At 36.0% G+C, this 25,910-nt stretch overlaps 2 protein-coding genes across 4 annotated transcripts in view; one reads left to right on the top strand and one right to left on the bottom strand.

The window, feature by feature from the left end:
* Window positions 1-1,387: 1,387 nt before the first annotated feature.
* Window positions 1,388-18,996, bottom strand: SOCS4 (suppressor of cytokine signaling 4). Of its 3 annotated transcripts, none has more exons than XM_069596676.1 (2): window positions 18,647-18,996; window positions 1,388-6,528 (listed from the first exon to the last, which is right to left on the bottom strand). In XM_069596676.1, exon 2 carries the CDS (start codon window positions 6,434-6,436, stop codon window positions 5,114-5,116), a length of 1,323 nt encoding a protein of 440 aa, XP_069452777.1. In that variant the 5' UTR covers window positions 6,437-6,528; window positions 18,647-18,996; the 3' UTR covers window positions 1,388-5,113. The 3 variants fall into 3 exon arrangements, 2 of the variants coding, with proteins under 2 accessions (XP_069452777.1, XP_069452778.1); XM_069596677.1 differs by lacking the exon at window positions 18,647-18,996 and adding an exon at window positions 8,224-8,831 and having other exon boundaries at window positions 1,388-7,257; XR_011258281.1 differs by lacking the exon at window positions 1,388-6,528 and adding an exon at window positions 17,114-17,424 and having other exon boundaries at window positions 18,647-18,992.
* The window catches only part of WDHD1 (WD repeat and HMG-box DNA binding protein 1), a 51,265-nt gene continuing 43,772 nt past the window's right edge, over window positions 18,418-25,910 (top strand). Inside the window, exons 1-3 of the mRNA XM_069596669.1 lie at window positions 18,418-19,102; window positions 19,333-19,425; window positions 24,247-24,358. Of these exons, the coding sequence (XP_069452770.1) occupies window positions 19,349-19,425; window positions 24,247-24,358 (189 nt within the window). The 5' untranslated portion in view covers window positions 18,418-19,102; window positions 19,333-19,348. The remainder of the gene's footprint in view (window positions 19,103-19,332; window positions 19,426-24,246; window positions 24,359-25,910) is intronic.

The raw sequence follows: 25,910 nt of genomic DNA, 5'->3' as shown, positions 1-25,910 counted from the left end.
GGTGATGGACAGGGAGGCCTGGCGTGCTGCGATTCATGGGGTAGCAGAGTTGGACACGACTGAGTGGCTGAACGGAACTGAACTGAAGCAGTTATATCCACTGGACCACCAGGGAAGTCCCATTCCCCTTTATTCTTCAAAGGTGTCCATCGGCCTTCAATACATCTCTTGTACATTTAATCACATTTTGACATCTGTTTCTGGAAGACCTAAAATGACACACTAAAGAACTGAAAGGAAAATGTGTAATACAGATTTAAAAATTTCTCTAAGTTGAACATGTCAGGTAAGGATATACACAGTAGTGTTTTGAAAACAGACTACAAAGCCTTTGGATTTTATATATGAGGTTTTAATTAATAAGAAATGAAAATGTATTCAGATCAATTTATTTGAACTCACATCCAAGAGGAAACATTCAACTTCAGGATTAGAAATAAAAAAGGAAACACTCTACTTCTTTTTAGGTAAGGGATGGATCATACAATGCTGATTGATGAATACTAACAGCTTTGTGAAGTTACTACTTAAACTCTGTATATTCAGGTATATATCTAGTTCATACTTGATTTATACAGAATTTATCAAATTCTAGCAAAGTCAGCATACTTTAAGTAAACCTCCTTGAGTTTTATACTTAAGTCTGAAAGCTTATATTTGATAACTATGGCAAAAGTGATTATCTTTACTTCCTGCAAATGTAATCAACTTTTAAAATAACGTGGGCAAACATCAATTTTACATAAATCTTATTAAGAATAAGAGGAAATTGCAACTGTTCATCTAATTGCAGAGTCTAAACCATAAATTCAAATTGTACCATTATCTTTATTGTCAAATTAAGGCAAGAAGGCCTTTACAGACTAAAAGAAATGAATGTGAATCTGCAGGGTTCTCTAAGGGGATACTTTGAAAACCTGTCATCACGTTAGTACTTAACAGCTATACAGAAATATTTTTAAGTATGCTCCAAGGGTCACCTCTTAACTAAAGAAGTAACCCGCAGGAAGTCAAGTGACATATATTATCATCTATATTTTATGTGCTAGGAAATTAAAGAAAGATATAGAATTGAATAATGTATTCAGAATTAAAAAGTAAAGACTGTCTTTATTTGAAATAGGAGTCATGTGCCTTAAATTCCTTTTCCTTGGATTATATCCATTAGTCTACATTTTTATTTAGAAGCCATAGTTACTTCCCCTTTGTCTCCAGTATCTTCCTGTGTTAATAGTACAGACTCTTGTAGTGTTGCTTATTTCTAGACCATTAAAAGAGAAAAACCCCTTGTGCTTTCTGTCCATTCTTTAGAAGTAAAAACGAATGTAAAACTGTTTATGTAAAATGAAGATTGTAAACACTTTTTTCCAAAGTAGAAACAATAATCTGCTTGACTTAAAATCTTTTATTCATTTGGGCATTAAATTACCTAACACACAATCTACTTTACATTTAAACATTGTTTTCCTTGTGTTGTCTCAGGGAATGTCATATAATTAAGTCCACTTCCTGTGAAATTTCCTCTACCAAAATCAATGTATAATCTATTTGATTATAGCTAAAAGTGACAAAAAAGATTTTTAATGAAAAATAAGAGTCTAAGAGTTAGGTCTCAAGATTTTCATTTCATAGGAAGGAAGCTCTCTATTACATGGATCTATAAAATGATCCAAATTTCAGAGAGGCAGGAAGCTGATAACTTGATTTATCTTCTTAATGGCTTTGGCTCATGAATAAATGATAATGGTTTGTTTTTCTTATAAAAAGAAATGGAATTTGTATAATGATGAATCCTATTTGCCACATTTGCTCTACTTTTTAAAGAGGATTTCTAATTACTTAGACATTCTTTATATTATTTACAATAAGAAGTCAAAACTTTAACTGAAAGCCATTTTTTGACCACAGTTTGCCATTAGCTGAAATTCAGGAAAGAACATAAGTCTGATCACCAAATCAATAAATCTAGCCACAGGCTGACTAAAAGCTTCCTTTAATCTTCTTCCTATTAGGTCTTCCTTTAAATTAAACCATTCCATGAATTATTTAAGTGAATGGCACAGTTATAGAAAGATCAGATATAATTCTTCATACAAAAATGCTCAGGTAACCTAAAAAAATCCATTCAGCATGTTTCGGGAAGTACAGTATGAATCAAGATGCTGTAGCTTAAAAAAAGGGGAGCCAGGCTTGGGGGTACTCTTGAAAGCTTCAGAGAGAAATAGAAATATCAAGTTTATTTCCTGGTTAGTGCAGGATGATTCCCAAAGCGCATTTAAGTGTCTGGTCCAGACTAGCTATTAGCGATTAAGTAGTTCCCTTTCACTGTCAAGGCTCTCCCCTGAGGTGATGCCTAGATTCTTAATTTAATATTTTATCTTGTTTCTTTTAGTCCCATCCTCTCTCACCAGTAAGCACGACATTTCCACCATGCTGAATGCTTTCTCCGACTCTGAAATTTACACTTTTCAAATGTTCAGTGTCCAACTTAGCTACAAAATTTATATTTATATATCTCCCCACATTGTTCCTCTCAAAATTTATACTCATTTACTTACACATAATTCCAGTAAGTATATTTTTAATGAGTTAATTTCTGAATGCTGAATGCTCTTTCAAATGTGTCCTCAAAAAGTCACTGAGAAAGACTTAACCTTTCTAAATTCCAATCCCTTCATGCTCTAAAGAATTCTTACTCTTCTTTTTCCTTCATGGTAATCGATTCCCTTCTCAAATCTTACATTTCTACTTTCCCGATTTCTTTTCACTGTAGCAAATACCAAAGGAAAAAATACAAACTGTTTCAGAGTAAACGAGTCTCTTTCCTGCTCTCATTTATTAGATCATCTACTTCAAGGCTATATAAATGGCAGTATTTTGAAAATGTTAACAGCTATCAATACCTTGAAGTTGAAAAAATAAGAAAGCCAGAGAAAATATATCACAAGCAACCAGTTTGAATATATGAAAGGCTACTTAGATCTTGATCTTCATATAAATACTAATTTTTACCACTATAAAAGACAGCATATTTTCTTTATAAAATTACCTTTAACAGAATATTCATTAGCTAATCATTCCTTAGGTTTTTCTGTATTGATAAAAAGTTATCTTTAAAAGAAAAATATTTAAAACAATATTGTTTCATAGAAACAGAAAGTTTCAATATCAAATTCTGATAAAAAGCTATAATTATGGGTAGAGTCTAACCATACTGTTAATTTTCTTCACCAAAGATGGATGTTTAGGAAGTGTTATATTGGTAAATAAGATAAGCTTCTCAGTGATCTACAAAAGCGCCATAATAAAGATGAGGTAGTATGAGACTGTCCAACTTTCGTAAAAGGGAAATATCATCTTTAGAAGAGATATTTATCCTGACACTGATGTTATCCTGAGCCTCATCACTGCTGAGAGAGGTGCTATTTTAGTAGCTAACCCTCACTGGAACCAAGACAATCTTGAGATCACTTGAGAAAAAAAGATGCCAGAAGATAATGGTATGAGATTTTCTTGTTCAATTTTGTGATAACTGCTAAAAACTTATTTTAAAGCAATTAATTTTAAATGCCATTTTTATGTTAACAGCAAAACTGTAGGAAAGGGAAATGCTACTTCGACATAAAAGCAATACTTAAGAAACATCTATTCTAACTGGGAAATTTGAGTCAAAGTTCTTTCAACCAAGTAGAAACAGCTTCCTACTAGATAAACTAGCATCAAGAGATCAATTTACTATATTAAAAATGCTAATTTGTATAAAGGGGTAGACAACTCACCAGAAGAAATAACTGTCTAGGAAATTTATTATTGATTCTTTAAAAAAGAAAAGTTAAATAGGCTATCACTCCATTTATTTTATTATATTGGGATAATGTTCTCTACAAAATGCTTCTCTGTTCTTGAGATGCTAAACTTAAAAATATTATACCCATTGCCCAGTGTTGTTCAGTATGGCATAAGCAGTATAGCTCTCAAAATGTTTTCCTTTTTCTGAAGCCATACTAAAGATATGTTAGTTCTGAAAATAGGAATAGTTACCTGAAATCTGAAGATCAAAACCAGTATTAAGTTCCCTGAATACTAAGCTCCATGTTTACTTCTTGAATCTTTATTCAAGCTCAATTCAAAATAATGGAAAACTACTTAGGTCTCTTTGGTTACCAATGGAAATTTGTGGCTGTTTATAAATTGTGGCATCTCTCCAAAGTAACAGGCTGTTTCTAAAAGAGAGCTAAGCAGAAGCAACAGTTCACAAGTCAATACAGAAAAAACCCCAGTTGCTTTATTATTTAGTAATTACTAGTTCCTAATAGTAGTATCATTATTTTTAAAGCTTCCAGTGAGAAGGGAACAATACTTATGTTCTGAAGATGGTAACTCTTCCAAGTTTGAGAGAAAGATCTACTCAAGGAATAATAAATGACCATGCCACATTACAGAAGAATAAATTCACCTCTAAGATACCATGTCCTCATTTGATTCTTCCTGACCTGATTAATCAAATTTAGTAATTCAGCTTTATAATTAATATTTAAAATGAAAACACATCAAGTTTGATTTGAAGCCATTTTGTTAACTTTTAACATCCCTATTAGTAAATTACAACACACACACACAGCTTTACTGCAGGCTTTTAAAACAAATGAAAGGATGATGTGGAAACTATATCTTATGTATAGGAATGCCAATGACATAGGTTAACAAAGTGTTTTGTATGTTATATGTAGGAAAAGAAACAATTATTTTTAAAGAAAAGTATGAAATACAGATTATTTAAATGTGTCTGCAATGCCTACAAACTTCAAATATCCCTGGATCATAGTTAAGTTACAATTAAGAAAAGAAAAAAATTAAGTAAACAATCTACATGGTAAAAACAAAAACCAAACCTGGTCAAAAATATCCATTAACCCCTAGTGTGTAACAATTATTATTGTTCAACAATTACTGTATCCTAAGAAAAATAAACTGATCTGGAAGTAAAATTTAGGGCAGAAGTTTATTCTGGACTTCAACTGCCCTTGTAGAAAAATTCAAAGTGGTTTAATAAGAAAAATAAAATATTAAATGAAAATACATATATAACCACACCCTTGTTCCTACCGTTTTTCTAGCATTGTTGTTCTGGTGCATCAATCCTGAGTACTCTAACTTTTGATTTATAGTGATATTCCTTCAGATATAATTTCATGGAAGAAGGAATTGGAAGCGCATCAATGCCATCGTAAGTTGTACAGTTACAAATAACTGTTCTGCATATATGCTGCAGGGAAAAGGGGAAAGTCCGAATTAAAGGAGTGGATAAAAGTGGTTCGAAGAACATACAGGCACTCGGGTCCTTATAATGCTCTAGGAGCCCAGTAATGTCAGGCGAATGGAAGACACAAGGATCATGTGCATCAAAGCTAAAGTTGTGATTCCACTGTTCAATTCTCGCGTGAAGAGAACGACTATACCGTCTAAAACTCACGGAGAAAAGATAGTCTTCCTGTGCTGAATCTCGCAGTAAAAAGGTGCCTTCTGGTTTTCCTTCTAGTAGAGCTTCAGCTGCATATTTATCCATAACACCCCAGTAACATGGATTATTATTGATCTGAAGGAGATCTGGTACAAGACAGTGGACATAATCAATCTGAGTATGGTACTTGGGAGGTGTTTCCAGTTGCAGGATTTCTTCATCAATTTCCCACTTGGGTTTGTTTCTTTTCCGGGAACTTGTGCAAAGTGTTATAATTTCATCATCTGAATCCATATCACTATCTTCTATGCTGTTATTTGAAGCCAGGTTCACTACAGAGTCAGTCCCAAGACCACCTCTACCCGAAGAATTGTTACTGGTTATGACACAGGGCTGAACACTGGTATGTGAGAAGCAGTTGACCTCTTCCATGTTTCTTCGTTGTTTTAGTTGACCATCCCTCAATTCGTTCTGAGACAAGTCTGTGCTTACCCATTCATCTGATTTGGGACTTATAGGAGCAGTGTGTCGTTTAATAAAATGCCACCTAAAGGCTAAATCTGATCGAGGTGGGAAAGGACACTTATCTAACATGAGTTCACTGATATGAATTTTTCTTTTAGATGGAAGCCCTGAAGAGTGCCGACTACTACAATTCTTTATTGGAAAACACTGCCCCACAGCATCTTGCAGTTTCTGTTTAAGAGATCGGCCTAAAAATCTATGCCCACAGGAATGATCTAAATCCAACTCGATAGATGAACAGCTGTGCTTCCTTTCTTGGCTCCTTAAAGGAACTTCAGTTTTCTCTATAGCACTCACTGTTTCAGCATCTGAACAACTTTCACTCTTTTTTGACCAAGATAACTTCTTTCCACTCCACACATAACCATCCTTTCTGTCAGCACTTCGACTCCGGCTAGTTTTGGGCCTTACATCTACATTTTTACTATTACTTTCACTATTTTCTGCCATTTTAACAAATTGTGCACAAATTCCAGTGTTATAAATAATGCTTTTTCAGTTTTTCCAGTAGAATGTTTCTTCTGGGTACTTTCTGGATGTATCTAAGGAAAAAAAATAAAGATCATTAAGTGTCTGTCATTAACATTGCATAGTTTATATATCAAGTCCCAATTATATACAAGATGAAAAGGGATAGTTAATACACTTTTTTTTTTGGTTTTTAAAAAATTAATTTATTTTAATTGGAGGCTAATTACTTTATAATATTGTAGTGGTTTTTGCCATAGATGATTAGTATACTTTTCAAAAAAGTACTGGAAATGTTGGGAGGCAGTTCCAAGATATTTTGTTCTCATTTAAATAAGCTACTTTACCATATACTAATAATTCTATAGTGCCATTGAGTCAACAATCTGAGTTTCTTTCCCACAGCTAGTTGTCAATGTGAATCAAAAAAGCTAAGCATCCTGTCAGCCAAAATATATGTCTGAAATGTGAATAATTTGTGGTTTATTTTTTAATTTCACAGCAGACCAGGGAATTCTTTGTCAGAGATGAGAAAACTATGAGCTGGTATTTAACGATCACTACCCTCCTTCTGGGTTCAATCCCTGGGTTGGGAAGATTCCTTGAGGAAGGGAAAGGCTATCCAACTCTGATACTCTGGCCTGGAGAATTCCATGGACTCTACAGTCCATGGGATTGCAAAGAGTCAGACATAACTAAGCGACATTCACTTTCACCCTCCTTGTAGGCTTCCTCAGTGGCTCAGTGGTAAAGAATCTGTCTGCAATGCAGGAAATGGGTTCTGTCTGCAATGGGTTCGATCCCTGGGTCAGGAGGATCCCCTGGAGAAGGAAATGGCAACCTGCTTCAGTATTCTTGCTGGGAAATCCCACAGACAGAGGAAGCTGGCGGGCTATAGCCCACAGAATCAAAAGAGTCAGACATGATTGACTTAGTGACTAGACAACAACAACCACCTTTCTTCTCTCTCGTTTTCTTTTCTACTGATTGAAAATATGAATAATTTTAAGTTATAAAAGCTGTTAAGAATTTATTAAATAAATAATCAGCACTGAACAGTAGAAACATCATGCAAGAATTCCTAACATAATTTTTGTCAACTCATTTAAATATTTGGTCAATTTCACTATTAGTCTACATAGTGTGTGGAAAATTTGGAACTGGATAAAAATTTGTTACTTTACACATACACACACACTTATATATTCTTCCTGATAATTTCAAAAAAACAAACAGATAAAGTTCTATAGGGCAATGCCTTTCCTATGAAATTGGCTAGATACCCTAAAATTTATAATGTAAACAAAATTTTAAGATTAATAATAATGATCGGTCATAGATAAAAACTACTTAGCTATTCTTAGATGGAATAAGATTTAAGTCCAAGTTTTGGGGGAGGGATTCTATAATCTCAAGTATTTTATAAATGGATATTGAATTTTGTGATTAAGAAAATCAGTTGTACTCAATATTCTCAACCATCCCAACAGTCAAGAAAATGTTGAGAGCTACCAGAATCCACTTTCATAGCAGTGGAGTTTGAAAAAAGCATCTGCAGTGACAAATATGATTGGGATGGGCTTAAAGGTATGAACTAATGATAAAGGCTTGCCATATATAGTTGCTGTTGTTTAGTTGCTAAGTTGTGTCTTACTCTTTGCAACCCCATGGACTGTAGCCCGCCATGGTATTTTCTAGGCGAGAATACTGGAGTGGGTTGCCATTTTCTTCATCAGGGGATCTTCATGACCCAGGGATCGAACCCACACCTCCTGCATTGGCAGATTCTTTACCACTGAGTCACCAGGGAAGCCCTTGCGATATAAAGTACCTGATTACTAAACAAAGAATAGCATCAGGTGATTATACTTATTATTTTGATTTAGTGAGCTCACTGGTACATAATCATTTAAAATTCACAGAGAAAAAATATTTTAAAATCTAAATTTCAAAGAAACATCATCACTTAGTATACCAAATTATATTTAACAATATACTTTGGTTGTTCATTGACTAAATTTCACTGAACAAAAATAAACAGGCAGAAGCTACAGAATATGAAGAATATGAAGTCATTGATCAGAAGAGTCTCTTATTACTAAGAGCTTATACTTACACTTTTCAAGATTAAAAAAATTAAATAGGAGCCCCAAGCATTTTTTTGTTAATACTACATACTCTCAACTTTTTTATTCAATGTGATAATGTAAAAAGTATATTATGTAAGATTTAAAATATCTAGTGTTTTTATTTACTTTAAAAATATCAAAGGAGCAGATTATTAATTTTAAGGTCAACTTTACTCCACTGCATATAAACATGCTCATCTTCCTTTATTTGTTATCAGAGCTAATTCCACACCTCTGCTCTTGATGACATTTCCATCTTTACCAGGGTCTGCTTCCATCACTCTTCAAAAACAACCAAGTCTCCTATAAACTCTTCTAGTGATTCCAATACTTTCTTTAGTTATAATTGCTGCTATCCATATTAAATTTCTTAATGAATAGCTGGTTCCCCCTCAAAAAGAAAATAGCTTTGGTTTTTTTCTAATTATAAAAGAAGTAATGATGCAGTTTAAAAACGGCTAAGTGAAAATCTTTTTGCTCCACCTTTCTCTCAGAAGTCAGCCCAAAGCAATAAAAACACAAATCTCATCTTCAATGAAACTATCACGTATCTATAACCTGAGTGACAAAATACAAGGACAGAAAACGAACAGAGGAGCAATGACTGACTCAGCAGTGGAGAGGTTGGTGACACCAGGCACAGAGGCAATGCTGATGAGAAGACAACGGAGCAGGCAAAGTCCAGGACACTCAGAGGCACCAGATTCTACAGAAAGTGTGTATGGAGAACAGGTCAGAAACATGCGGAAGCAGGTTGAAGATTTGTGTTAGGGCAGTTAGATCTCTCTGGTTCTTACTCTCATACTTAGAGGAGACAGGATTTTATTATTTGGAGAAACTGAACCAGAAAGGCTCAAGACTTTGGATACCAGGCATAATAAGGATAGATGGGAGGCCTGGGACTAAAATCAGAAAGTTTCCTGCTCCATTCTTCCATCCAGCTTCCAGAATTCCAGTGGTCAAACTTACACCCCCCTAATAAGAGATTGGACAGTACTAAACTGGAGAAACAGAATAACCAAAGAGAAAAGATCTACAGATTCTGGTAATTGGAAATCCTCCAATAAAAAGCTGGAGGGCCACCCAGGCATTCTGTAAGGCTCATCCATCCATAAGCCATGCCTACTTACTTATACTTTCAGACAGCATTGTTGTGCTTCATTTATAACAGGTCACTAGACTTTTGAGGAAAGCCTTTAAAATAAACAAGTTACTAAGACACAAAGAACTTGGAGGAAAAAAGTAACCATGAAAGTAATAAAAAATAAAATAGATTTTGTACTAGCCATATGACCTTAAAACCTCAGTTTCTTCATCTGTAAAATGGAGACACTGATGCTATATATTTCATTAGGCTGGTAGGAATTAAAAGAAATAAGGTATGTAAAATACATATGTAGCTCAGATTCTAAATGGAGCAAGTATACAATAAAGGTTAACATATTTCTTTTTTAAAAAAGAAACAGACATTACATATGTTGTTTTATTATAGCACCCAAGACAGTTTTATAGAAATAGTTCATAAGTAAAGAAATCACTGAAATACCTCTGTCTCTAGCCCAATGCTAACTATAAAGTTTATGAGCACATATAACTTTCAGGATGATAGCTAATATTTCAAAATAAAAAAGGATTAATAAGCTAGACATAGCTAAAACTCAACAGACTATGAAGTATGAAGCTAAGAACAATTTGACGTTTTCCACCAGAGAACTGACTTCCAGCCTCACTCAAAACAAGTTTAAATGCTAACATAATAGATTTATTTTGGCAAGGCTTACCAACCTGTACATAATAAGAGTAATTAATCAAGTATCTCTGGATTTTAGGTTAATTGTTCTTACATATACTAATGCTACAGGTATCCAAAAAATAAAGTGAAAAATACCATTGTCCTAGATGAATTTTCCATACCTGTACTTGAAGAGTTAATGAACAGAAAATCTTCTGACTGGTTATCTTTTGGTATCTAAGCACTATAGCCTTATATAAATCTTACATAGCTATTCTTTTAACAGAAGACTCAGTTCATGCTTCAGAAGTTGCACTTTTTATAAACTGTCATGGAAAAAGATATATTTGGTAAAATATACCATATCAATGGGTTTCCCTTGTAGCTCAGTGGGTAAGAATCTGCCTGCAGTGCAGGGGACCCGGGTTCAGTCCTTGGGTCCCCCCTGCAGAAGGAAATGGCAACCCACTCCAGTATCCTTGCCTAGAAAAATCTCATGGACCCAGGAGCCTGGTGGGCTGCAGTCCATGGGGTTGCAAAGAGTTGGGCACGACTGAGCGACTAACGCTTAGTTACTTACCATATCGATATATTGGCCAGAATGTCACTTAATGTTGTAGTCTTCAAAGCAGGAAGAAAATTTAACTTCTACTTATACTTGTCTAAAAATTAGAAAACTCTATTAATATTGAATATATGATTGGCAATGTTCCCATTACTCATTGTGAGATGGGTACTTGTCTGATGAGGTGCTGTTCTGGGGGGAGGAATGGGAGCTCCAAAAAGCTAAGTACTTGATGGCAACCCTCTCCATTTCTTTGTGTACTTTTAGTGGATCACAACTGCTTCTATGTTGTTGGAATACATTTGTGGATTATACTATCTTACGTAAGAGAATCTTTACAATACTTTGTGAATAGACATGACCATGGAAATTCTGTAACACCAAGTTTGCTAGTTATCTCAGGGCAGAGTTCCATCACTCAGTTGTTTCCAACTCTTTGTGACCCCATGGACAGCAGCATGCCAGCCTTCCCTGTCCTTCACCATCTCCCAGAGCTCGCTCAAACTCATGTCCACTAAGTCAGTGATGCCATCCAACCATCTTATCCTCTTTCGTCCCCTTCTCCTCCTGCCTTCAATCTTTCCCAGCATCAAGGTCTTTTCTAATGAGTTGGCTTTTTTTTTGCATCAGGTGGCCAAGTAGTGGCTTCAGCATTATTAGTTCTTCCAATGAATATTCAGGACTGATTTCCTTTAGGAATGACTGGTTTGATCTCCTTGCAGTATAAGAGACTCTCAAGAGTCTTCTCCAACACCACAGTTCAAAAGCATTAATTCATCAGCGTTCAGCCTTTTTGTGGTCCAACTCTAACAACCATACATAACTTCTGGAAAAAACATAGCTTTGACTAGACGCACCTTTGTTGGCAGAGTGATGGCTCTTCTTTTTAATACTCTGTCTAGGTTTGTCATAGCTTTTCTTCCAAGGAGCAAGCATCTTTTAGTTTCATGGCTACAGTCATCATCTGCAGTGATTTTGGAGCCCAAGAAAATAGTCTGTCTCTGTTTGCACTCTTTCTGCATCTATTTGCCATGAAGAGATGAGCCATGATCTTATTTTTTTGAATACTGAGTTTTAAGCCAGCTTTTTCACTCTCCTCTTTCACCTCCATCAAGAGGCTCTTTAGTTCTTCTTTGCTTTCTGCCATAAGGGTGGCATCATCTGCGTATCTGAGGTTATTGATATTTCTCCCGGCAGTCTTGATTTTGGCTTGTGCTTCATCCAGCCTGGCATTTTGCATGACATACTCTGCATATAAGTTAAATAAGCAGGGTGATAATACACAGCCTTGACATACTCCTTTCCCAATTCTGAATCAGTCTGTGGTTCCATGTCCAGTTCTAACTTGCTTCTTGACCTGCAAACAGATTTCTCAGGAGGTAGGTCAAGTGGCCTGGTATTCCCATCTCTTTAAGAATTTTCCACAGTTTAGCTTCTAATATTATAAGACAAGTTATGTATTTTTCTTTTTCAAAATGACAAGTGTTCTTAGTTTGATGACCTTTATTGGGATAATAAGCCAGCTCTGAGAAGTTACTTAGCAGATACATTAAGAAAAAAGGCAAAACAAAATATTTCACTGGCTATTCATGGTTTAGGTAACATCAGAATTACTACTGAGAAAGTAACTGCTTTAGAAGAAAAGGCTATGGAGAGATCTTTTTAGAAAAAGAAAATATTCAGAATTTCCTTCACTATTACATGATTTTGTTACAATAATGATAAAAATGTATTGTATAAACTCTTGCATCTTTACACTTAAACACGACAGAATATCTAATCTCTTCTGAAAGTTGCATTAAACCAAAATTCACAAAATTAAAAAACTCAATTACATTTCTCTCAATAAAAATAACTATTAATTTTTAGTGAAAAAAATCTATTTTTAAAGACTAAAAATGAGTTTAAAAAAACGTTTCGGTGTCTTGCCAAACGTTTGTCTATACACATAAAGTTTGAATGTTAAAAAACAGTGTAAGGTTCTGAATCTGAGTGAGTCCCCTCAACCCCATAATTAATAGATGGAGCTTTACATAAACTTTGTAAAAATGAAGTAGAAGATGAGCTACAAAATAAAAAAAAAAAAACCAGTGGCTTTACTACCATTTTTATGTAGTATAGAAATCAAAGATGATATCTTGAAAAATGTCGACACATCAACAGTCTTTGTTAGTAACTGCAAAGAAGCTTTTCTTTTTTTAAGAGAGTGAAAAAACCACTTGGGAGAAGACTGCTTTGACTCTTGATTCAACAATTAATTTTTTATGAAGGCATCTAAGTTACAATACCTTGGGGACTCCACAGTGACATTTTTAAAATTATTATTTCTTAATGAGGAAGTGGCAAGTGTCTAAAGTAAGTTGATATAAAAGCCTTTTTCAAGAAATCAAGTTCCCAGATTCACTAGCCATTTGATCCCAGGTTCTACAATCAACTGCACATATAGTGATAAAAGACTGAATACCCAAAGTGACCATCCTAGACTAACAACAGATTTAAATGACATTTAGTTAGTTCTCTTGAATAAGGCTGGAAAGATTAATTTGAAAAATTCAAATTTCCATTGAAAACTGTTGTAAAAGTTAGTCAACAAAGGGTTAAACTTCATTTATCTAGAAACTTCATTTGTATTCTCTATGATGTTAGATAACAGAGGATTATTATATATATTGATTAGTCGTTGAATTACTATGTCCACAATGCTGACAGCTACTTAGGACCAGAATTCATCTAAGTATTAAATTTGACCTTATAAAGAATAATTTACTATACTATATAAAGAATTCACAGCTAAAGTATTATTCTGGTAGTATTTTCCTTATTAAATCTATTATTCCAAAGTTTACCTGCTATTATGTGTCCCAAAACTCCTTGATTGCTTTCTGATCATAGTCCATGATATTTGATCATAGGCTAATATTTGAGTTGTATTCTAAGGAAACACTTAAGAGTCCACAAATGGAATATACTGGATAGTACACGACAGATAAATTCCTCAGAATGTTAATCAAAAAACATGAAAATTTTTTTTCAAATGTTTAAGTGAGAAACATCTCTGAACTATAAAGTGCTTTTTTCTCATTACAAAAGCAATTTTCCAGTAAATATTTTAAAGTACCTCCTTTTCAATGCTAACAAGCCATGGCTCAGGGGACTCAACTGATTTGGAAAAAGAGAAAAGTGAAAGTGAAGTCGCTCAGTCATGTCCGACTCTTTGCAACCCCATGGACTATATCCTACCAGGATCCTCTGTCCATGGAATTTTGCAGGCAAGAGTACTGGAGTGGGTTGCCATTTCCTTCTCCAGGGGATCTTCCTGACACAGGGACTGAACCCAGGTCTCCCACACTACAGGCAGACGCTTTACCCTCTGAGCCACCAGGGAAGTAAACACACACACTGATTGGCACCACTATACCCTTTCTTGGAGAAGGCAATGGCAACCCACTCCAGTACTCTTGCCTGGAAAATCCCATGGACAGAGGAGCCTGATAGGCTGCGGTCCATGGGGTCGCTAAGAGTCGGACACAACTGAGCGACTTCACTTTCTTTTTTCACTTTCATGCATTGGAGAAGGAAATGGCAACCCACTCCAGCGCTCTTGCCTGGAGAATCCCAGAGACGGCAGAGCCTGGTGGGCTGCCATCTATGGGTTGGCACAGAGTCGGACATGACTGAAGCGACTTAGCAGCAGCATACCCTTTCTTCCTTTCTCTAAACGTTCTTAATTTCCTACATTTTGCTTATACCAGTGTTCCCCAATCTGAACTTCTGTGTACACTAGTGCTAGAAGGTATTAATACGTGTTCTACAGAATTGGAAGTTTCATTATCAAACAAGTTTGGAAATCACTTCCCCACTGAAAGATAGCAAAAGGTTAAGAAACCTGATTAGGCCACAGTTTCCTATATTTAACTCAAAGTAAACACTTTTTGTGGAATAAACTGTGGGAGAAACATTAACTTGGGCTAACATTAAAATGAATGTACATCATGGGTATGCAAGCTAAAGAGAAATGTCTAGGACCAGTCACTGAAGAGGGTTAATCTAGAGTGAAGAGGGAACAGAAAACTAACGGCTGGCACTACAAACTTCTAAAAGCACAAAAACCGTAACAGGATTTTAGAAACCAGAAGCTTAAGATACCTGATTGTGACTCTCAGAGAATAAACTGGATTGTACAGATGTATTTTGTCCTTTCAATTTATAGTTTTTTAATTATAAAAATAATATATGCATATTATAATACAGGAAACATTCAGGCAGGTTCAAAAAGGAGGGGAAAAGATGGTAATTCAATTACCTAGAAGTAATCAATTTAGACATTTTGGCCAATTTCCTTGCAGTCTTTCTTCCTATGAGTATAATTTGGTCTAAAGAGAAAGTTTTTAAGTTTTAAAGGTCCCTAAAAAATTAACAATCTAGTTTTTGACTATACCATATTAAAAAATGAAGCATGGTGCAGATGAAGCAGCATGAGTTGCTGTTCATCAAGCTGATCATCAAGCATGATCTAAAATTCAGACTTTGTCGCTTACTAGCTGTCTCTCCTGATTTTTAAAATCTCATTCAGCTTCAGTGTTCACATTATTAAATCTGGATAATGCTAGCTGCCTCATGTTTTTACTGTCAGGGTTAAAATGTATGAAAATAGCATACATTGAGCTTAATGAGAATATGTATTACATTCTGCAATATGTTATGTTTTCTCAGAACCTTCCATGTAAAATAAGCTAATTTCAAAAAAGAGCTAGGAAAGTGGCAATAAGGAAAAAGAATGAAAGGAAACACAGGCTACATAAAAGGCTAGAAAATCCACACAAAAACATATCTCAAAAATCTGAGGCTGAAGATGCTTCATCATTTCTGAAATATCATAAAGCTCTTTTTATTACTCCTGATATTAAATATGCTCTTTTAAAAAAAGTTTTTAAGTTTCAAATTCTTGAAAAATATTATGGGTATAAATAAATCAATTTCAACAGAAAGAGTAGGCAAAGTGTTTTTTTTTTTACTGATCATAGATTCTTCTTTTCATGGCTTTATGTTAATTATATATGCTTACATTTAAGCCTAGGTAACAAGTTTTACATACAAACTAGTATAATGTTATTCTAGACTTAAAATTGCGTTCATATTCTGATAAAACTAAATTCTAAGTTTTATGGCAACAGTTATGACTTGGAGAGGCAGTCTGGCAGACTACTTGGATCAGAAGTAAAAGATCTATTTCTAGTTCTGACACATGGTTAGGTGTGTGACTTTTGACAACTCATCACCTTACTGAGCCTTGATTTTTTTTATTGATAAAACAATGATTATATCTATTTTGTTGTGGTAAGGATCCACCGTCATTGTAACAACACAGGAGTCAAATACTAGCTGTCCTTAGCCAGCGGAATTGGGTAGGTTGAGAGAAGGTCTTTCACTGTATTCCCTTTAATACCTTAAAAATTTTTATGTATGCAAGTATTATTTACCCCCAAAATAAATTAAATAGGCTGGTAAGTTTGACACTTCCAGAGATATAAAAATCTTCAGATTTCTAAACTGTCTTCAATATTTTTTTTACTCTGTTCTCAGTTTTGTTATTACTCTCTTCTTCTAACCTTATCTTTCATAAGATTAATAATTTTTATATCAAATACATATTTTATTAAAAAGGAGTTTAAACATTCCTCCCATAAGGCAATATTGATATGCCTCCTGGATAAACTAAGATTATGTGATATTATTATTATATAGGTCATACTGCCACAGTAGAATGGTAATATACTCATGTTTTCTTACCCTATTGTCCTTGAGAACAACAATATTTGTGAGCCTAAGGGTAGTATGAATGGTCACCACAGAGCAAAGCTAACTAACCTTCACTGCAGTTGAAGCTGCGACCTTGGCATCATTTTCAGTGAGTTCATTTAGCTATCCACTCCTGTGAGACATGCACTGCTATGATAAATTCATTTGGAAAACTCTGACAGCCACATAAGTGGCAGACTGCCACACTGGTTTCTTTTTAAAAATCTATATTATCTTAACTAACCAGGCAATTTTTTTACTAAGATTCAAGTTATACACATTTCATTACCACACTATTGTCTTGTATGTGTTATCTGAATGTTTGTTTCCCTCAACAACATCATGAATTAATTGAAGACATTAAAATTTTTGTTTTTAAAATTTGACTGAAAAATGGAAATGTGAAAACACACTGGCAAAAGCAAGAATACACCTTTTAATGTTCAAAAAATTTTACTGAATAGTGATTCAAACAACTCCATTTTGAATGAACCATTAAATGCCCACCCAAAGTACCCCATTAATAACACAAGACAATTACTTTTATACATTCATGAGTATCTTCTATGTACTATAACAGTTCTATGGAAATAGGTGTCATCTTCATTTTAGAGATGAGGAATCTCACGTTCAGAAAAAGTAAAGAAGCATATTCAAGGTCACACAACGAGTAACTGTGAGAGTCAAAATTAAAATCTAGGTTTGTTCAGCTTTAAGGCCCAAGCTTATTCCATACATGTTAAATCTGTAAAAAAACAAAACATATATACATTTTTTTTAACCTATGAATCAAATGGCTTGATTGCTAAGGCAGAGTTAAAGGAGAGAAGCGCGAACACCATTCATAGTTTTAAAGTCACATGGTGTTACAGATTTTATAGTTAGAGCATTTGATACCTACAAATCTTGTTCCAAATTTGCAGATTCTTCTTATGCTGGGCTCTGAAAAGTCCTACACCGAAATCTCATGATAATATATTGATATATTATCGGACTTCGTCTCGAACCCCATAGTCTATGCAATGATGTTTACTTGGATTAAAAAAAAAAAACAGAACTAGAAATCGGTCTATCTAAACAATGAAACATCTCTGGACAAAAATTAAGTCACTCGGAAAGAATCACCTCAGGAATCTTTTGCTCTTGTGTAAAAACAATAGGTTGGTTATTTCCCCACAAATCCCAAGTTCTTTTCAGCCAATCACTCTTCATTTGGAGCCTTAGTACTTAAAGCAACACCTTACACAATGCCAACACGGTAAGAACAATACCACGGTTTGTCTAAATGTGTTTGCAACTTTCCCCAATGAAACTAGACTGAAAAACCATGGGGAAAACTCTACAAAGGAAAAACGTTTCACTTATGTCATAATCAAATTCCGACTGAGACTAGAAGGTGGGTACCACAAAAAAATATCAGTTGTGAAGGTTTTCATGAGAGATCGGTCTCCCAACATGGAGAACGTAAAGATCCAACCAAAGCATAAATTTAATGGCCAAGACCTTAGCAAAGATTGCAAGGATCCAATGAAGTATTCAACAATACACTTTAGCTCTTCTTTTATAGATATAAAATTAGATATGCACTTCATTGAACTTTAGGTGGAGTCTGAATAGGGAAACACGAATTACTTCAAGGGATACATATACAATGTCCTATAGAACAAGCATTAATGTACAAGCCGCACCTCCAGGAATCGTGAACTGAGATTAGGTCTTTTCTCCTTTACCGCTATAGAAATGGCAAGATGAAGGCGTCAAGGATGCCAAGATTAAAGGCTTGAAAAGGGTCTCGTCTTCCTTTTCTTTAAAGAACAAGCCCAGACATTTCATTCTCTAGCCCGGTCCCAAGGAGGGGCTGGACCCGTTCAGGGACCCGGATATGGCTGCCAGTGAGGAGCGCCAGGAAAGTAGAGGCAGACCCCGCGAGGGCAAGGCCAAGCAGAAACTACCCTTCCCCCACTCACCTCTCGGAACGCAGTTTACCAGGGGCTATCCTTGGAACTGCCGCCATCACCACCGCCATCACTCTGGGTATTCGCTGAGGTGGACAAGGGAGGCCCAGCCACTCCGGCACCTCATGTAAGTCCTACGAGGCGACTGTCTGTCTGCAGGCCCCCATCCTGCGGTGCCGGGTTCTCATCGCAGACGTCGCACTCACCGCCTCCACCTGCTCCGCCGGCGCGGCCACCACTTCCGTGTTCGGCTCCCTCCCTTTCTTCCTCACTCCCCCAGCAACCGGCTTTTCCCCGAGCGGCGTGCGCGCCGCTGACGCCACCGCCCGGCGTCCCGGGTCTGGACCGCGCTGGGAGTGGGCGGACCCGCGCAGGCGCAGTGTGGGACCACGCCGAGCGCGGGAAGCGTCCGGCGCCGGCGCTCGCTCCCGCTTGCCTTTCCTCGGCTGTGGAGGTTCGGTCCTGTAGGTGAGTCGCCGTTCTCAATGGCCTCGTCCTTGCCGCCCATCGAAGAGAAGCGTGTTCTCTTCCTGCCTATGTCGGACGGACCCTTCGCTATATCGTGTTTGCGCCCCTCGGGTGGGGGTAAAGGGGCTGCCGAGGGCGTGTCCCGCAGAAGAATGACCTCCCTTCTTTACGATCAGCCCCCGGCTTTCCTGTCCTTTAAAATAATACTAACTTTTATCAAACATTTTCAGATAAGTAAAGGAAAAAATGCCTGCCACACAGAAGCCCATGAGATATGGCCACACAGAGGGACACACAGATGTCTGTTTTGATGATTCTGGGAGGTAAGGTACTTTGAGAACCAAAAAAAGAGGTTTCAGGTGTGAATATTAGTTATTATTCTATGTCATGTAACTAGTGCTGCGTAAAGTGGCTCATCCAGATAGAAATAAGGTTGAAATCCAAAATGGCACATGTGTTGTCCATAGATTTACTGTTTCATTCAGCCCAGCATGGTAGTTTTAGTATATCAAGAAAGCTAAGGAGTGTGAAATCTTACTTCCGGAGGAATTGGAAAGATACGAGCTTTGCCCCACATTCCCCTTTATGCATCTCACATTATTAGTTATTTTGCCAGAATGCTAGCTGCCTGATTGTCAAATTTAGTGGTTAATTCAAACTTTTTGGAGGGCCTTTTGTGATGCTCTTTGCTTTTTAAAACTGTTCAAAACTTTTTGATATGTTCCCCCCCCACCCCCCGCCCCCAGCTTATTTCCTCTGCTTGATTCCTAGTTTGTGATATTTTGTCAGGATTATTCTAGTCCCTTGGAGGGGTATAATCTATATTAACAGTCTACACTCGGAATAGGAAAGAGTTTTACTTGAGCCAAACTAAAAGACTATAGTCCAGGAGATACAGATTAAAGAAGTACTTGAATTGTGTTCTGTTGAACTACAAAATGAGGGAGACTTACAACAGCCCAGATTGCAAAATTGCATGAGTAGTTTGTCAGAATTATGATTGGTGTGGGCAAGAAGTAAGGGTGCTTGTTAAGGATTAGCTGGAGTCCAGTATGATTGTATGGTTATAAGGTTGCAGTTGGCAGCTGCTAGCAGATACTGTTTTGAGAACAGCTAGTGGTATCCTTGAATCTCATACAGTTCAGAAAATTCAAATTCTCAGCAATTCAGGAATGTATTTGAAACCATATCCACAATGCCCACCCAGCTCTAATTTGAATGCCTGAGTTACAATTAGTCCATTTTAACTTTTCAACATATTCTTTTCTTAATCGGTTAAAGCAGTTGTACAGTGTATGTTTGACAAGCCATAAGACAGGTTGATATAAGTAGCATAGAGTTTACGTTAAATCATGTATAAGCCACAGTGATTTCCCCATATCTCACTGTGTGAATATCTCTCCCAGCTTCCCTTTTAGCTTTCTGAATTCCTATTCAGTACTGTCCAGTTGTGTGGCTTCTGCTGTCACTTCTGTATTGATTGATTCACTGAGAAAATATTGCATGTCTACTCCACTGGGTGCTAGAGATACAATAGTGCAAACAAAGCACAGTCTTTTCCCTCATTGACCTTAAAGTCTTTGTAGATTGACAGAAACAGAATACAAATTAATTACAAAAAATACATTTAGAATTACAGTTAGAGTTATTAAGTGATATGTATAGTGATAAGCATATAGGAGGGGGAAGTTGGCCTAGTTTCAGAAGGGAGGGATATTTAGTGCTGTGAACTTGGATGAAATCATCTAGGGAGGGAGTGAATGTTTAATTTTTTTAAGAGATTGTAGGTCTGAGCCCTGGGCACTCCAGAATATTAGGATACCAAGTAGGAGAAGGAGGTGTAGCCAAAGAGGATAAGAAGGGATTGTAAGAAAAGTAGAAAATCAAGAGACAAGAATGGTATCAGTAAGCCAAATAAATATTTTAAGGAGGAGGAAATACACTATGGCAAATTCTGCTGGTGGGTCAAGTTGAGGGTATTTTTATTTGTTTTCTTTTTTAATGGAGCGGTAAGAATAAAAGCTTTGTTACAATGGATTTAGGAGAATAGAAAATGATTGGAGTTTATGAGGATGACACTGAAAGAATGAGAGTAGTGGAATAGGAATGTGAAGTCAGGAAAGGTAATCTTTTAAGGTGAGAAAGATTATAGCATATGTTTCAGTGGAGAGGAACCAAAAGAGGGTTAAGCCAATATTAGAATAAAAAGAAGGAGAATGGCCATGGTGATGTCTTTGAGTGGATGAGAGGCACTATGGTAGAGTAAAAAGCAGGAGGGATTGGCCAGAGATAGGAGCACGGTCAGTTTTATAAACAGAGGAAAGGAGCACCTAGAATGAATGTGGAAAACATGTGGATAATTTCTATAGACTGTTTCTGTTTTCTGAGTGAAATAGGAAATAAAGTCATTAGTTGAGAATGGACAGGAGGTAGAGGTTTGAAGGAAGAGGAGTAGATATGAGATAGGTGGTTAGAAGAGAGGGTAAGTTGAATGAACTAGGGAAATGTAATTGGATTACAGGGCAGCACTAAAGGCCTAATTCAAATTAATAGTTATGAATTTAGATTGGGATGAAATAATCTGGTTCTGTGTTTTCTCCAATTCTGTTTAGTTCTGTAAGTGCAAACTTATTAATAGGCAGTGAGTTGGATGTTTAACCAGGGTTGTTGTTGGGTTTTTGTTTTTTTTTTTTGGTAGACAAAGTGAAACCCAAAGGATTTATTTGAGTATAACATAAAGAATTCATTTTAGTGACAGTATGGATCTAAACCAGATTAGGAGGTATGTGAGAATTTGAGGGAATGAGAAACAGTGAAAAGGTACTTTCAGTAGATTGTAGATAGAATTGTAATAGAATTTAAAAAATAGTTGGAGTTAGGATGTTAAGGGTATAAGGTGGAACAATAAGTGATTAAGATGCTTGAAGCAGATTATGAACCAATTGCAGTGTTGATAAAGACAAAATTTGAGTCTGAGATGGGATAGAGGTACAAGATCAAGTATCAGAAGGTTTCATCTACATGGATATTGAAAATACAGAATTGCAATAGGAATAGTGTTAGAGAATAACAAGGAGCCTTCTGCTAAAAATTGTTAGGGAACAGGGGATTTCTCTTGAAGAATTTGTAGCTGGTCTGATGACAGTTTCAGGCCTTTTTTTTTTTTTTTTTCCTGAGAGAGTAGGGTGTGGTGATAGAATGGCCAGGGTAATAACGTGGGGTCCCAGAGGGATATAGAAAAGAAGTCAGCCACCACTTAAGAAGGCTGAAGAGGAAGCAGTGTTTTCAGAGGAATGTTCAGAAAAAAGCTGATTTTGCTGGTGCCTGACCATGAATCTCATGAGGCCCACTGGAAGGGTTAGGAAAGGGTGGTTAGATTAGGGAAAGAGCATTGCTGTGGGAGAGAGGATAAAGGTGTGATAGAATTAGTCCTTTGCTTAAAAACTTACAGTGGATTTCTTCATTTATTATCTAACCTAGGACACCTTTGAGAATGGAGAGAAGGGTTTCAAAATAAAGTACAGTTTTTTAAATTATTTAATGATTGGCAAATTATTCTTTTTAATAGATCTGTAACATACTACTATTCAAAAACTATTTCAAGACAATGTTTTTGTAAAAAAATTTGTGTCAAAACATTAAAAATTTTTTTATCAGTTAACACCTGTTGTCTTTGAAAAGAGGTGTTATGTTATATCAAGAAAGGGTTGGAAAGGGAGAGATGGGTATCAGTGGTTGTCTTGCAGATTTACCTACATGTTGAGGTGAGAACTCGATTCATGGCACTTGTTACACCGCAAACAAGATCATGGCAGAAACTGAAAGGGAAAAGAAGTCTGTCAAATTCACCAATTTTGACACAACTAGTGCTAATGTGTTTTAAAGTGAAAAATTAGGACAAATTTTAATGCAACTAATACTGATATATTTTAAAGCAAAAAATTAGGATAAATGCCAAATCAGTGGGGTGCATAAATCAGGAATGTCCAGGGCAAACTGAGACTTACAGTCCTCTTATTTATTTATTGTAGAACTGAATCCAAACTCCTTACTCTGGCATTAAAGTCAATCTACTTTTTCCCCCTTCAGTTTCCTGGCATGCCTGCTCCATGTAAACTCCCCTATGCTTTACTAATTTCTTATTTTGATTCATGTAGTATTGTCTGTTTGAAACTGTCCTTTTTACCAATCTCAGCATATCCAGTCCTACCTGTCCTTTTCTTATGAACCCTTCTGACTTTCCAAGTGGAAATTAATTTTTTTCTCCTGAACATCCATAGTTTGTTTTTATTTTTGGCTGTGCTGGATCTTCATTGCTGTGTGGGCTTTCTCTGGTTGTTACAAGTAGGAGCTACTCTCTAGTTGTGGTGCACAGGCTTCTCATTGTGGAGCCCTCCTGTTGAGGAGCATGGGCTTCAGTAGTTGCAACATATGAACTCAGAAGTTACCACTCCTGGGCTCTGGAGCACAGGCTCAGTAGTTGTAGTGCATGGGCTTAGTTGCTCTGCTGCATGTGGGTTCCTCCTAGATCAGGGATCAAACCTGTGTCCCCTGCATTGGCAGGTGGCTTCTTGCCACTGAGCCACCAGGGAAGCCCCCATCCATAGTTTTTTATATGGCTACTCTTTGCCATTTACCATTTTATTTTTGTATTTTATTTACTGTTGTTTCTAGAGAGGACATAACAAATGAATAACATCACTCAGAAAATAAGATTTGAGAGATGACAGATAGCCACTTGAATAATCAGCTTTGGATAATTGAGCTCTTGCATTCATCCATTTATTCATTCAGCATTTATCAAAGCTTCTGTCAGAGACTGCTTTGTGCTGTAGGCACAATGGTAAGCGAAGTAGACCTGGTCCGTGTCCCTGTTCTTACAGAGATTACAGGTTTCACTGTCTTACATTATTGCAAATATCTAAATAATTTTATGCCATGGAGAAACTGTAGAGAACATAAACTTACATTTTATTTTACAGAATGAGAGGTTAACAGTCCTTGTTATTGAGGTTAATATATGTAAAATAAGGAAACATTGGCTGATAACCTTGATTTAATTAAAAAAGAGATAAAGTAGCATTCTAAAAAAATTAATAAACCTAAAACTGGGTGACTTTTTAATGAGTGTGTTTCCTTCACAGCTGTATTGTAACTTCTGGAAGTGATGGTGATGTGAGGATTTGGGAAGATTTGGATGATGATGACCCTAAGTCCATTAATGTTGGAGAAAAAGCATATTCATGTGCTTTAAAGGTATTACAAACAATTACAGCAATTGATATGAAATGACACTGCCATGTGATGTTTGGATGAAAAATATTTTTATAGAAGTTCTGAATGCAGGTTTTTTTTTTATTTCTCTTATGAAATAATATTTTAAAATGTGTAATAATGCCATAATTTAAAAATTTTTACAGGTAAAATCTGAGTGGTTTATAAAAGGTGATTAATGGATAGTGACAGTGAGCCAGTTAAAATATATGCAAGAAATTATACCTTATCTTTAGAGTTTTAAATGTTCCTGTTCTCCTTTGGAAAATTAACAATATATTTTCAAAATTTTAGCTCACTAATTCACATAACTTGAGAAATTGTACTGGAAAAAAGGACTGTTTCATTAACTTCAAGATACAGACTTATTTCATATTTCTAATATTTTATTTAAAGTAAATATGGGAATGAGATATAGGTTTCTTGGAGAATGGAGCTGTGTTTTCAGAAGGACTTTGCAAACTAAGTATCTGAGTTTTTATTTTTGATGAATTTTGAGTTAAGTGTATTGTATTTGGATAGAAAAAATAATATTTCTATAGAATTCAGATATTTTTCAAACCTAGACTCATTAAGGTAGATGAGATGGTCTTAAATATTTACATATTCTTTTTTAAATAGTCATATAGAATAGAAAATGTCTTCCCAGGAGAAAAATATAAATGACTGTTGTACATTAAATATGAGCTAAATCATAGCAAGGTTATGCTCAAAATCCTTCAAGCTAGGCTCTAACAGTATATGAACCAAGAACTTCCAGATGTATATAAGCTGGGTTTCGAAGAGGCAGAGGAGCTAGAGATCAAATTGCCAACACTTGTTGGATCATGGAGAAAACAAGGGAGTTCAGACAGGCATCTACTTCTGCTTCATTGACTACGCTAAAGCCTTTAACTATGTGGATAACAGCAATCTGGAAAATTCTTAAAAGAGATGGGAATACCAGACCACCTTACCTGTCTACTCAGAAACTTGTATGCAAGTCAAGAAGCAACAGTTAGAGCCAGACATGAAACAGCTGATTCAAAATTAGGAAAAGAGTACAACAAGGCTATATATTGTCACCGTGCTTAAACTTCCATGAAGAGTATATCATGCGAAATGCTGGGCTGGATGAATCCCAAGCTGAAATCAAGATTGCAGAAGAAATATCAACAGCCTCAGATACGCAGATCATACAACTCTAATGGCAGAAAGTGAAAAGAAACTAAAGAGCTCTTGAATGTGATAGAGGAGATTGAAAAAACTGGTTTGAAACTCAACACTAAAAAAACTTAAGATCATGGCATCTGGTCCCATCACTTCATGACAAATGGAAGTGGAAAAAGTGGAAGCAGTGACAGATTTTCTTTTCTTGGGCTCCAAAATCACTGCAGTGGTGACTGTGGCCATGGAATTAAAAGATGCTTTTGCTTGTGGAAGGAAAACTATGGTAAACCTAAAGAGCATATTCAAAAATAGAGGCATATAGTCAGAGGTCCATAGAGTCAAAGCTATGATTTTTCCAGTAGCCATATACTGATGTGAGAGTTGG

This window comes from Ovis canadensis, chromosome 7, assembly GCF_042477335.2.
Source record: "Ovis canadensis isolate MfBH-ARS-UI-01 breed Bighorn chromosome 7, ARS-UI_OviCan_v2, whole genome shotgun sequence".
NCBI classification, from domain to species: domain Eukaryota; kingdom Metazoa; phylum Chordata; class Mammalia; order Artiodactyla; family Bovidae; genus Ovis; species Ovis canadensis.
This window is presented reverse-complemented; position numbering and strand designations above follow the sequence as displayed.

Bases quoted from the DNA above. Each gene is read 5' to 3' on its own strand.
- SOCS4 (XM_069596676.1), bottom strand. From the start codon at position 6,436: ATGGCAGAAAATAGTGAAAGTAATAGTAAAAATGTAGATGTAAGGCCC.